This window comes from Dromiciops gliroides, chromosome 1 (genome assembly GCF_019393635.1).
Source record: "Dromiciops gliroides isolate mDroGli1 chromosome 1, mDroGli1.pri, whole genome shotgun sequence".
In the NCBI taxonomy this organism is placed as follows: Eukaryota; Metazoa; Chordata; class Mammalia; order Microbiotheria; family Microbiotheriidae; genus Dromiciops; species Dromiciops gliroides.
In genome coordinates this window covers 759833902-759847763 of record NC_057861.1, presented here as the reverse complement: position 1 = coordinate 759847763, position 13862 = coordinate 759833902, and the positions used below count along the sequence as shown (strand labels likewise).

The following is a 13862-nucleotide window of genomic DNA, read 5'->3' as shown; positions in this document are numbered from 1 at the left end:
TGCATTGCTGAGAAGAGCCAAGTCCATCAGTTGATCATCACACAATGTTGTTGATACTGTGGACAATGTTCTCCTGGTTCTTCTCATCACAGGAAGTACTTCTTGATGCCTGTTGGCCTGCTTTGTGTTGGGAGATACATGCTGGACACATGTCACCAGAGAGGGGGGTATCTGGAGGTGGAAGAAGCCAGGATGGGAAGGCAAGATTCCTGCCCTTAGGGGCCAATTTGGACCTTGCTCTTACAGCCCACCTTTGGCCCAGGCTGGATCTGCTATAAGATGGACATGGGGTTGTGATTTCCTAAGGATGGCAGAAAAATCCTTCTACCAAAGCAGAGGGGCACCTTCTGTGGAACTTATTCCCTGCCTCCCCCAAGCTTTTACAAGGGGATATTTACTGCAAAGACAGAGACAAATACAAACATTTTCTCCAATCCTGGGGGCAGTGGGCTCCACCTTCACATGGCTGCTCCAAGGCATTCACCTCACCTGTTCTCTGATTCATGTGGCATACCTGGGATCAAGCTACCCTCACGCCCTCTTGGCTGCCTTTGATCCACTTCTCTGCTGGGTTGAGCCGGTGCTTAAGGACTTTTATCCTTACTGGGCTCAGTTGTCTGCAAAATCTGGCAAAGCCTCCTACTCCCAGACCTCTGGAGGTTTGTCCTCCTAACCTTTCAAAACTCTAAAGGTCACAGCTTAGTCCCATACCTAAAGGTAGGAAGCAATGGATACAAGAGACAAAAAACAGCCATGCCAGGGATGTGGCCACATGCCAACAGCTTGGGTAGGGAGATAAAAGCCCAAGGCCTTTTTCTCCCTCCTGCCAGGAGGCTCATAGCATTCTTCACTCAAGCAGAAGGGAAGGTGCTGCTGCTAGAGTGTGCAGAGTGAAACCCTATGCTCAGGGGGCATCAGAGTTGGGACTGGAACCCAGGCCCTCCTGGCTTTTTCTACTCTACCCACCTGCCCCGATTATGACTTATTTATACCCAACAGGAGGAAGAAGTGGGCTGGATTATGGTCAGGACATGGGGCAGGGGCTTCCCTGGCACCCAACCTCATCTGTTTTCCTGTGGATGCTATAGGTGATGGCAGACCATGGCCCCCAAAGGACCAAACCTGTGGGCATTGGAGAGAGGCCCAGTGGCCTACAGAAGACATTCTCCCAAGAAGACACCATCAGTGGCATGGATGACGGGGAAAGGAAGTGAGGGCTGATGCCCCTGTGTCCAGGAAATATGAACACACCTGAAGGAAGGCCTTTAGTCTGTCTGCTTGGCAGAGTAGGGCAAGAACTAGAAGTCCTCAGGAAGAGGCAGAGGTGGAAGTCTGACCTGCCCAGGGTGGTGGTGGAGGGAGGGCCCCTTGGAGGAGGAGGAGGGTGGCTCAGCCAAGGTGGGCTTCAGAGGCATTTCCAGCATTCTCTAAGAATATTCCACAGCAATGGGATTGGGGATAACATGACAATAAGCTGTTATCTGCTCCCACCCATAACTCCCTTCTCTTGGACCAGATGCACAAAGGGGGAAATCAATCAGAGGATCGCCCCAGGGAAAGAATGTCCTCACTGTGGCAGACCAGCTAAACCCTTTCCCACCCACCCTGAGTTTCTGTATCCATGGCAACTTCAGAGCTGACGTCTTTGGACACAGCAGCAAACCAAGGAGGGACTTAACAAGAACATGCCAAGTTTTTCTTTTTGTATTGGAATCCTCAGGGCTCAGCACATAGGAGACGCCTATCATAAATACCTGGAACCGAATATCCTGTGATTCAATCTTGGTTTCGTTTCAGCCAATTTATTTATTTAAAAAAACCCCATAAACTTAAGAAGCTCAATTAATATGAATACTCCAATAAAGACTAAATTCCAAGTAAGACCATCACATGGAAGCCATTTGCATTTTAGTGAAAGGATCAAACTCCAACAATTCGATTGCCCGCACCTGCAACCGGAGTTTTTTTCCAAACATGTCCTCAGCTTTGTTGCTAGAGGTCTGTGCCCTGTTCACCTCACTCTTGACCCTGGAGCATCATCTTTCGCAGCTATTTTCTTTGTCGATCCAATCACTTATTTCATACATTCATTTGAAAAAAGTCCGAGTTCCACTTCTCTGCCTCCTTCTCGACCCTCGCCCGGCACAACTGGGTCCCCATATCTGTGAGATGTCATCTGCACGCCTTGGGTCCTCTTCCCTTCGTGTTTAAGGCCCCAGAGTAGTTAAGGACGTTTAGAAAAGGAAGCCGTGATCCCAAAGACCCCGGGGGCTTCAGCAAGAGCAGGTCGACAGGACCCTGCATGGAGCTGGCAGGGGCCTCCGCTCCCCTTACAGATGAGGACACTGAGGCCCCCAGGAGGCTCATTTCCCTTTGTAGGAGAATGCCGAGAAAGGGCATTTTTGTGGGAAAGGTCAATAGGGACGACCGTCGGGACGCGACCCTTGGGATACAAAGACAATCAGATGACAAGTCCTGCACAGGAGCCTTGGGCAGCCTGGGGGTCAATGCTGGGAAGGCCACGGACGCGCTGGACCCGCTGGCGTGGGCAGAGGGGCAGAAGCATGGGCAGATAATGTGTGTGGAGGGCACGGGTTTAGGGGGCACACGCCCAGAGGCTCGTCTGGTGCCAGGGCAGCACCGGGGGCAGCAGGAGGCGGGGGGGAGTCACAGAGAGGTAGACGGAGGCTGCGCGTCCGGGGGCGCTTCCCCAGCCCGAGGGAGGCCCCTCACGGGGGGTGGGGGGCTGAGGAGCCTTGTTCATGCATGGGTCGGTGCAGCTGGACCTCCCAACTCTGAGATTTGGGGGTTGTGTCCGGACGAGGGCTCGGAGGCAGGGGACCCGGTTCCCCAATCTGTAAGATGGCTGGTGACCTCGGCGGTGTCCAGCGCGGACACTGAGCCAGCCACGGGGCGGGGGTCCGAGGAGGAAGCCCCCGGGCACAGGCTGGAGCACGCCGCGGCTCAGGGACAAGCCGGCCTCGGCGCCCTCTCCCCAGTCCGGGGAGCAGCGCCCTCCGCGGTCCCAGGCTCGACGCCAGAGCTTGCGCCAATGGCGTAAGGAGCCCCAACCGCAGGCTGGGCCCTGCGCCGCCTCCCCTTACGCCAAGTGCGTGCCGGGGCGCTCACGCCCTCTGGCTCCGCCCCGTTACACCAAGATCGAAGGGAGGCACTTACGTAGTGCCTGCCCTGCGCCGCCTCCCCTTACGCCAAGTGCGTGCGCGGCCTCTGCCGCCCTTCACTACGCTCGTTGCGTAGGAAGCCACTGGTCTAGTCTCAGCCCCGCATTCCCTTCCCTTCCGCCAATTGCGTACCCAGGCTCTAAAGCTGTTGGAGACGTTCAAGCCGTGGACCGGACGTGCCTTTTAGGCGGCCATCTTTGGTATGGGCAGGAACCGCACCCTCTCGCCTTCCCTGACCAGGCCGTGAACTCCAGGAGGAATCCCAAGAACTTCAGCCGCTTCAGAAGAGCTCAGTAGTTATGATCAGCGTGCACTGAGGAAGCTCTCCGGGAGGTTCGGGTCATGAGGGACCCCCGAGGCCTCCCGTCTGCCAGGCTGCAAGATGGCCGCCGAGGGCCGGTTGCGCCTCGGCCGGGTCGACTCCGGGGGCGGGGGCGTTGTCTGATACTCTCGCGAGAGCGGTCCGGGCGCCCCGCTTCGAGGGCGGGGGCGCCTGCGTCGCGGGCGGGGCGGGGCGCGGGAGGCGGAGGGGTTGGAACGGCGTACGTAGGCGCCGTGGCGCGGCGCGAGACTACGCTGCGTCAGCGGCGCAGGCGGCGTTGGAGAATCGGCGGGCGGGCGGGCGGCCTCGCCGGGGGAGGGGATGTCGGTCAGTGAGCGAGCTGCTGAGGAGAGGAGCGGCGGCGGCTGCGGCGGCGGCGCCATGGGTGAGTCTCTGCCCCGGCCCGGCCCGGCGGGGCCTCCGGGGCTCGGGGGCGGCGGGGGCGGCGGCCGTGGGGGCGGCTGCGGGGCCGGGGGCGGGGGGCGGGCGGGCGGGCCGGGGGCGGGGGCGGCCGTGACAGTTTGAAGGGAGTCCGAGGAGGCGGCGGCGGCGGCAGGCCCGGGCTGGGCCGGGCCGGGCCGGGCCGGGGCCGGGGAGCGCGACGGGGCTCGGCCGGGCCTGCAGGAAATGGGGCGGGGGCCGGGCCTCCGCGGCTCGCTCCCGCTCGCATCCACCCGCAGGCCCCCGCGCGGGCCCTGCCCCGCTCCGCGCCTCAGTTTCCTTCTCCGCCCCGCAGCGGGGCGCCTCCCGGGGGCGGCCGCGGCGGCCCAGGCTGGGGGCGACGGGCGCCCTCGCAGCTCTTGAACCCTCGGTCGGCCGCTGTTGGCCCCGCGCTCCCCAGTCGGGGCCCACGGGAGTTCGGGGGGGCAGACCCCCACCCCCTCCGGGGGCCAGACCAGGCCTGGGTCCCAGATAGAAGAGAAGGGGGTGGGGTGAGTGGGGGTGGGGAGGGGAGGGCAGGAAACCGGCTTTGATCCCACCCAGCTGTTGCCCGGCTGGGGAGGGAGGGGGCCGTGAGGTCCATGTGGGAGGAAGCCCCGGCCCCGGGGTGGGGGGGGGGTGGGAGGGGGCTGCCCCGTGCAGATCCGATGGAAAATGGATCTCAAATAATGGGAGCTCGGGGTCAGCCCTGACCTAGTTTGGGCGCTTGGGAAGCGGGTTTTGGAAATCAAAACATGCTTGTCGTTTTTCTGATAAAAAAACCCAAAGTGCTTGTGGGCAGATGGAGCAGGTAATGGTGGCCAGGCGTATTTTACGACCAGATAAGGCAGATCCCAGTTTTACAAAGGGCTTTTTGTCCCGTGTTGTTTCTGACTTTAAAATGCACGTGTCGTGAATGATAGGTTCCTGGGTCGAGATACAAATCTCTTTGAAGCCCTGTGGAAGTTTGCCTCCAACAAAGTCCTTTCGCAGTAATGTCAGTAATTTCATTATGGTGGACCAATAGTTGTTCCTTGTTCCTGTTTTAGATCATTCCATTCACGAATACAAAGTTTACATGAGGGAGTGTTCTTCCAGGAGTTGGGGGTAGGTGGGATGGGTGGGGAACAGAATAGGAGAAGAGAGGAAGCATTTCTTTCCCTTTTTTTTTTTTTGTGAGGCAATTGGGGTTAAGTGACTTGCCCAGGGTCACACAGCTAGTAAGTGTCAAGTGTCTGAAGCAGGATTTGAACTTGGGTCCTCCTGAATCCAGGGCCGGTGCTTTATCTACTGCACCACCTAGCTGCCCCCGGAAGCATTTCTACAGTGCCTATGTGCCAGGCATTGTGCTAGAATTAATTACAAAGATTAACTTACTTGGTCCTCACAACAACATTGTGAGGTAGGTGCTCTTATGATCCTTTTTTTGCAGTTGAGGAAACTGAGGCAAATGATAGTTAAGTGATTTCCCCAAGGTCACACAGCTAGTAAGTGTCAGATTTGAACTTCTTGACTCCAGGCCCCAGCTCTCTCTGTCCACTGTTCCAAGAGCTGCTTTACTGGCCTTTAATTTGCTATGTGAGTTTGGATGAGGTAGGGTCTTTGGGAGGGAATCAGGAAAAGCATGCGGTATAACTGGGCTTTAAAGGATACATGGAAATTCAGTGGAGAAGGGCAGTCCTAGAGTACCTCAGACATTAAAGCAGAACAGTCAGAGATACAAGGCATGTCCAAGCAGTGGTGAATAATAGAACAGTGTCACAGCCGCTTGGGGGGGGTGTCTCAAAATCTAATACAGACCCTAATTGAACTGTAAGTGATCATCCTAGCAGGGGCAAACCATTGACCTCCTAAGACGGCACAGTTCTACTTGTTTTTCCTTACACTGAGCCTAGATTTGTCTCTACAACTTTCTCTTGGACCTGATTCTTCCCTCAGGAACCAAGCAGGAAAAAACCCTTCCCTGTGACAGCTCTTAAAACTAGAGCTGTGTCCTCCCCGTGTCTTTTTCCAGCTAAATGAGCCTTGTTCTTTCACCTAATTCTGCAGACCATCTCTTCTTGCTGTCCTGATGAGCAGAGGTTCTTCATGGACCCCTTGGGCATTCATTCTGGGGAAGCCCCGAGATCCTTTCTCAGAACAGTTATTTTTTAATGTGTTAAATTCATAATATTACAAAAGAAACCAATACAGGCTTCAGAATATTTACAAAGCACATTGAGGGGACCCCAGCTTAAGAGCCCCTGTTGTAGGTGGTGTTCTCGGTTCAAAAATTTCCTTCCATTTCCTTTCATTTATTGAGCACGTACCCATGTGCTGGGAACTCAGGAAAAAACCACACTCCTCTTCAAAGAGCTTACCCTCTCCATCCCTCTTCCTGAAATGTACACGGTCAAGCACCAAACACATTTTCTAACAACTTTCTATTTTAAAGGACAATGTTCATAAATATAACCTACACGGTGACGTGGAAAATTTAAATTGTTTTTGGTTGAATATTGGGATAGTAAAATGTTTCGTTTGTAGTTATGTGTATGGTTTGCCATTTCCATGAAAGAAAAGCCCATCTTTTTAACATCCTTCCTTTTCCTGGGGCATTGCATGGCCCACAAGTCATGGAATACCACGGTCTGAAGAATTAATTAGGGTTGTTCAGAGGACCAAGAAAAGAGGTATGTGGTGGGCACATGCAGGCTATGCAGTCTTGGTAACAAAAAAGGGAGCAGATTAGCTTGTATATCCTGGTGTGGAGATCTGGTGGAAAGTGCCTTGTGAAAGGATTGATGGATAGGAAGGCCCAGAGGAGAATCGGATGTGCTAGCAGGCATCTATCTGCAGGATGCCAGGGAGGACTCATCCCACGGCCAAGTACTGATTTGCCAGAGAATAAGCACATTGATATGTTGGGAAACAGTTGAGATGTTTACCTTGAGGCGCTTGGACTCTTGGTTCCAGCAGAGATAGGCTTCCCCATTGCATGTTGGGGATTGGATCGGATGGATCCTCCTTCTGGAGATGTCATGTCTCATTTCTGTTTCAGATAACCCATGGGGAGCCTCTCTCCCTCTGGCTATCACCAGCCAGCCCTTGTTAAACACCTATGAGCCAGGCACTGTGCTGAGCCCTGGATGGGAAGGAAGGCATAAGGAAGGGCCCTGCCTTAAGGTAGCTTGCAGTCTAATGGGGGAGACAAGCCTGCAGCTCTGTGTAAAAGAGTTACAGAAACACTCTGCTAATGTCTCATTGGCTCCTCAAGGCAACTCGAGGAGATAGGTGCTATTGTGGAGGAAAGTGAGGAAGACAGGTTAAATGACTCGTCTGAGGCAGGATCTGAACCTGTGTCTTCCTACTTCAGGCCTAACTGTCTTATCTACTGTGCTGCCTCAGTGAGGGGTGGGGTTTGGAAGGAACTGGAGGGAGGACTGGGGAGGCCTCTTGCTTTGGGGCTGAGTTAAGCTTTACAGGAAACCAGGAGGCCAAAGGGGAGGGAGGGAGGGAGTGGCAGTGGCAGTGAAAATGGCCCATCTTGGGGGAGGGACAGCCAGAAGGACAATGTCCCCAGATTGCAGGGTGTGGAGAAGGGAACAAGTGCAGAGGAGATTGGGAGGGTAGGGAGGGCCTGAAAAGCCAGAGGATTTTGTGTTTGATCCTCCACTTAATAGGGAGCCCCTGGAGTTTACTGACTCGTGCCCGGGTACACTAGTCTTCCTGCCTCTAGCTTTGACTCTCATTCAACACCAGCTGCCAGAGATGCCTTTTGCTTCAAATTGCCCATAAAGTCCAAGCACTTTATTTGTCATGCCAGGCCCTCCCTGCTCTGTCCGTGACCTTTATGTTGTCTTCTTGCCTTAGAAGACCTAGACCAGGCCAAATACTGCACCCCTCCCCAGACTGTATGTGTGTGTGTCCCCCCCACCCCCCATGCCTTTTGTGGAGCTGTCAGTGCCATTCTCTGCCTTGAAGTGCTCTCCCCATTAGACAGAACCTGTTCATCCTTCACAGCCCAGTGCCAGGCTCTTCCTGTTCCTTCCGGGGTGCCCATCTGTTGGACACTTAGAGCACCTGATGTTGCTTCACTTTTCTTCCTGACTGGGCTGTGCCATTTTTGTACAGCCCCGTGCATGTACCGGGCTCCAGATCAACATTTGTCCACTGACAGAGTGTTTGCGGTGCTGGTGGACAGCCAGTTGTCTGTCTTAGTACATGCTGCCTTGAATTCAGCCCACGAGCTATTGTCAATAGCACTTCCCTTGGATCATGATGCCTATTCCTTAGTTTTGCTGATTTTTAGATTATTTCAATCTTGTTATATCTACCCCCCCTCCCCTGGCAATGAGGGTTAAGTGACTTGGCCAGGGTCACACAGCTAGTAAGTGTCAAGTGTGTGAGACCAGATTAGAACTCAGGTCCTCCTGACTCCAGGGCCGGTGCTCTATCCACTGCGCCACCTAGCTGCCCCCCCAATATCTTTTAACGTGTTCAATAGTATATGACGATCTCTGGAGTTCTCATTTGTTCTATCTTTAATCAACTGTAGTTTTGTTTGTTTTTTTCTCTTTACCAGATTCTCAAAATGATCATATCCTTTATTCAACAGGAAAAAAAAATCGGCAAAGGTTTCTTCTACCTCATTTCTAGTCGTATGTGAACAGACTCTTCCACTGAAATGCTGCTTTATTTGCTAGGAAGCTGAGTTCTCTTGAAGGCTTTGTCAGGAGGGCACAAGTGCTGGCTGGTCCTCCCAAGTTTGAACCCATTTACGTCTGGAGAGAAGGTGTCATTTTGTGTGTGTAGTCTGAAGCTCAGCTAGCTGAGAAGTCAAGAGAGGCATTGTACTTAACCTGGTTGCCTGCATGCATTTTGGTGGATTTTTCAGGCACACTAACTCTTGAAGACATAGATAGGCTAGTAGAAGGGCTGTGGGATCTGTTATTGGAGGAAGTAGCCACAGTAACAACATTAGAGATGATTAAAATGCAGCCACATGGTGTAGTGCCTTGAGAGCCCGCCTCAGACAAGGCCCCTCTCTGACCTAGATCAGTCCCAGGCACATCCGTGTAGCTCTTCCTGTTAGAATATGAACAGCACCTGCCTGAGTTTTAAAGTAGGTGTTTCACAACCACTTTTCCATTTATTTCATTTCTTCTCTAAAGTTCTAAGGTATGGAGAATGTGCTTGTTTTTCAAATGAACTGACTAGTGGAGTCCCTATCCCTAAAGCACTGAAGAATGAACCAAAGCCTGTTGGCTGTCATCCTGGTTTTGAGGTCTCATTTAAATCCCTTTCTTTACATTTTGGGTTTTGAAACAGTAAGGGTAGTTTGTGTGAGGCAGCCAGTCAGTGTGGGGGAATAGATAGGAAGCTGTGCTCATAGGCAGGAAGGCTTGAGTGCGACTCCTACTGCTAGCACCTGTTGGCTTTGGGACCCTGGGCCAGATTAGGTTCCTGCTTTTCTGAAGAGGTCGGTGATTTGCATTGGTATAAGGAATTTCCCCGTTAGGAATTCTGTATACCAATGAAATCATAGGTCTGGAGAAGAGAAATGTTAATATTTTAAAAGAAAGTTAAGGTTTATATGGAATATTTATATATTAGCATTTAAAAATAATAGCTAATTTAACTAGCTATTTAAAATAAAGTGGTTATTACTAAGCCATCATGAATTTGTCAAAGACTAGGTCATGAATTTCATTTCCATTTTTGATATCTCTTAGGCTTGTAGATTGGGGAATACTGAAGAGAGTGACCTGGGCTTTAACCAGACTTATTGGCAGTACTGTGATCCTTTTGGGGTTAGACCAGAGGTATCAAAATATATGGCCTGCCAGCCACAACGCTCCTAAGTGCAGCAGGACCATATTAAAATATAATTAAGGGGGGCAGCTAGGTGGCGCAGTGGGCAGAGCACTGGCCCTGGAGTCGGGAGGACCTGAGTTCAAATGTGAACTCAGACACTTGACATTTACTAGCTGTGTGACCCTGAGCAAGTCACTTAACCCCAATTGCCTCACCAAAAAAACAAAAAATAGAAAATTAAAAAAAAAGAAAAAAATATAATTAGGAAATATTTGACAGGATTAATACAAATAAAATAGAATGTAGATAATGTTAATATGTGTTTTTCTAAGCATGCAGCCTATCCTTATGTATTGTTTCTATTAGAGTTTGACTCCACTGGGTTAGATGATAGCAGCATTCATCAGCCAGATTGGAGCTGTCCAGGGGAGCATCTCAAGGACCATCATCTGCTGCTGCTGTTCAGTACTTGATATCAATGACTGAAGGCATAGAGGACAGATCGATTACGTTTTCAGATGACAGCAAGCTGGAAAGGGGGGTGGTGGTGGCCAGCACATCAGATGGCAGGATCCCCAGATTTCTTCAGGTTAGAAAGATGAGTCCAGTAGGATGACATGTACAGGAGGAAGGGGTTATGTCTAGACCACATTTCAGTATGAGTCAGTGAAGGTCTAATGGCACCACGAAAGCTGACCCAGAATCTCTATTTGTTGTAGAGGAAGAGGCACCCAGAATGAAGGAAGCGTTAGTCTTGTTATCCTCTGCCTGGCTCTTTCACTTCTGGACCCCATATTTATGGGGGACACTCAACTAGATTCCTTCAAAGAAGGCCATGCAGGGTGGGGAGAGGACTGGAGAAGTGCCACATGAGCATGAGCTGAGGGAGCTACCTCAGCAGGTATTTCTTCTTTTAACTGTTCTCTCTTTTTTCAATTAACAAGCATTTCTGGGGCAGCTAGGTGGTGCAGTGGATAAAGTGCTGGCCTTGGATTCAGGAGTACCTGAGTTCAAATCCAGCCTCAGACACTTGACAGTTACTAGCTGTGTGACCCTGGGCAAGTCACTTAACCCTCATTGCCCTCCAGAAAAAACAAAAAACAAAACCAAAAAAACCCCAAGCATTTCTTTTCTCTCCTACTTCCCTCACCAGACTGGTAAAACGATGCAAAACAAAACCCTTGAAGGGACTGAATGGGTGAAGGAATAAAGCATTGGTGAAGTGCTTTCTTTGTGCAAAGTCCTGGTCTAACAGGTAGCAAAGCCACACAGTCCCTCTCTCCAGGAGCTCCTATTCTAATGGGGACCAAAATGTGTGCAAGGTTTCAGCTGCAAGTCCAGTGGAAAGGTCCCATGGTTCTTTTGAGTGCAGGGGGAGAACAGATGGCCAAGCCTCTTCTTTCATGTCATTTCCACTGGTAAAGCCATGCCAGGATCTGTTGTGGAACTATTTGACACGACCAAGGACTTAGTGACTTTAATTTCTGGGGCTTCATAGATCTGACTGCTTACATGTCTTGCATTAGCAGTCCCCAGACTACATCTCTACAGATGGTAGCTTCCTTTGAAGATAGCTGTGGGCACTTGGCCTGGAAACCTAGCTATTCCCAAGGCTCTTGGGTCTAGGCTCCTGGGTTGTTTCCATCAGGGTCTGAGGAGAGGGGGAGGTGATGGTCAAGATGGTGCTGGTGGTTTGAGTGGGCTGGCACATGCTGCTTCCTGTCAGCCTCAGCTTGCTTTGCTGTTTAGCTGGGCTGGCCTGCCTATCCTGTGAGTGGTATTGTTGGATCAAAGGGTGTGTACAGTGGTGACTTTGGGGGGAGGGGAGGGCATAGTTTTCAATTGTTTTCCATAATAGTTAGACTAATTCACATTTCCACCAACATTACAGTAGTAGTGTGCCCATTTTCCTTCCATTTGTATCCTCTTACAGTTGTCTAGTGGGTGTGAAGTGGAACCTTAAACTTGTTTTAATATGCATTTCTCTAATCATTAGTGATTTGGAACACTTTTTTCACGTGGCTGTCTATAGCTTGGATTTTTGAAAATCGCTTGTTCATGCCCTTTGACCATTTATCAATTGGAGAATGGCTCTTATTATACATTTGAATTAATTCCTTACAGAAATATGCACAGACACACAAATTTGTGTATATAAAATGAGATCTTTATCAGAGAAATTTGCCATAGGCATTCCCTGCTCCCCCCATACCAACAGTTTCTCTGTTTAAGCTGTATTGATTTTGTTTTTGAAAAAACTTTTTAATTCTATTCAGTCAGAATTTCCCATCTTCTCTAATCCTTTGGTCATGAACTCATCCCCATCTACAAGTGCTGCAAAAGGAAATGTATATGATCTTTTATCTGTAACATCTATTTGGATTTTATCTTGATAAATGATATGAGCTGTGGCTCTAAACCTAATTTCTCTCAGACTTCTTTCTAGTTTTCTATTGGTGGATATTTGACCTTGGTGATGGTAAGTTTTAAAAGGCTGTTGTGTAGAAGAGGGATTAAGTTTGTTCTGTTTTGTCCTAGAAGATAGAACTAGGAGCAACATATGCAAGTTTTGAGGCAGATTATAGCTTGATGTTAGTGAAGAAAAACTGCTTAGCGATTTAATGCCATCCAGAGGCTGGGATGAGTTGGCTTGGGAAGTAAGCTCTTGGTCACTGGAGGAAGGATTTAATAACAACAACCGCAACTAGAAAACATTTACTGAGCCCCGTCTGAAGCATTGACAGAAGCAAGGTCTTTGCTTAACAGGGATATTAAAAGGGTGATTCTCTTGAGGTTCCTTCCTTTAGTGATTTTTGGAGTAATATAAAATATATTTCCTGTAATCTTCAGAGAACATCAAAAGTTATACTTTGAATTTAGCCTGAAACTTAAAATATTCATATTTTAATTCAAATCACTTCATTCCCATTGTTATATATTGTGGCTTTGGCAAAATCAAACGAAAGCCTATCAGTTAATTTTTTTTTTTTGAGGGGGCAATGAGGGTTAAGTGACTTGCCCAGGGTCACACAGCTAGTGTCAAAGTGTCTGAGGCCGGATTTGAACTCAGGTCCTCCTGACTCCAGGGCCGGTGCTCTATCCACTGCGCCACCTTGCTGCCCCCCTCAGTTAGTTTTTTTGTTTGTTTTTTTGTTTTTTTAGTGAGGCAATTGGGGTTAAGTGACTTGCCCAGGGTCACACAGCTAGTAAGTGTTAAGTGTCTGAGGCCGGATTTGAACTCAGGTCCTCCTGACTCCAGGGCTGGTGCTCTATCCACTGCGCCACCTTGCTGCTCCCCTCAGTTAGTTTTTAAAAGTATAAACTTAACAACCCATCAAAAACAAGAGTCAGAACCTTAGCTAAACCACTACCTTTTAACAAGGGGGAGCTAAAGGAATGAACAAATGCTGGCAAATAAATGAGCCTGTCAAAATTAGGTGCCTTCTAACTCTTATCTCTGATCCTTTGAATTTTGAATGTCTTGTATAAGTCTTTGGATAAGTCCACAATTGGAAAAGGGCTAGACATGTGGTCAGGCTATGGTATTTAACAGCAAGTATTCATCAGACATTGGGTGCATGCTAGGCACTGTGCTAGGCCTTGGGCATACAGAGATCCAATGAATTTGCTCCTACTCTACCCAAATTCATTATCTGCTGTAATTCAAATGCCTTCATGCTGTTCTCTTTAGTTTGCCCTGTATGTAGCATGTTCACATGTGGTTGTTTGCTTGTTGTCTCCCCCATTAAACTTAAATGTGAGCTCCTTGGGAATGGGAACTGGTTTTGCTTTGTATCTCTAGCACTTTTTGTATCATCGCACCATAAGACTGACCTACCCTCTAGGGACTTACATTTTGTTGGGAAGAAACAACATGTACACAGGTAAGTAACCAGAAAATATGTGTATGCTAAGTAATTTGTGGGGGGGAAGAACTAAATCTTACATGAAGGGTAGTTTAACGATAGACCGGAGATTCTTGAGGACACATTGGAAGGGTAAGTAAGAGTGGAATTGGAACTGTTATTTGGATAGATGTGAGGCAGTGCATGGCATGGTCAGGTGGTTAGGGAAGGGAGCTTTGACATCGGTAGCTCACAGTTCACCTGCAGGGATTTCTTTTTTTTAAATATTAAAAGTGA

At 49.6% G+C, this 13862-nt stretch overlaps 1 protein-coding gene across 3 annotated transcripts in view; it reads left to right on the top strand.

Annotated features, from left to right (window-relative positions):
• Positions 1-3746: 3746 nt before the first annotated feature.
• SEPTIN7 (septin 7) overlaps positions 3747-13862 on the top strand; it is a 76435-nt gene continuing 66319 nt past the window's right edge. Inside the window, exons 1-2 of one of the 3 annotated variants that reach the window (XM_043984793.1) lie at positions 3749-3889; positions 4489-4490. In XM_043984793.1, coding sequence (XP_043840728.1) covers positions 3826-3889; positions 4489-4490 — 66 coding nt within the window. In that variant the 5' untranslated portion in view covers positions 3749-3825. Of the gene's footprint in view, positions 3890-4488; positions 4491-5688; positions 5691-13862 lie in introns of all 3 variants that reach the window. The other 2 variants (XM_043984804.1, XM_043984782.1) reach the window with 2 other exon arrangements.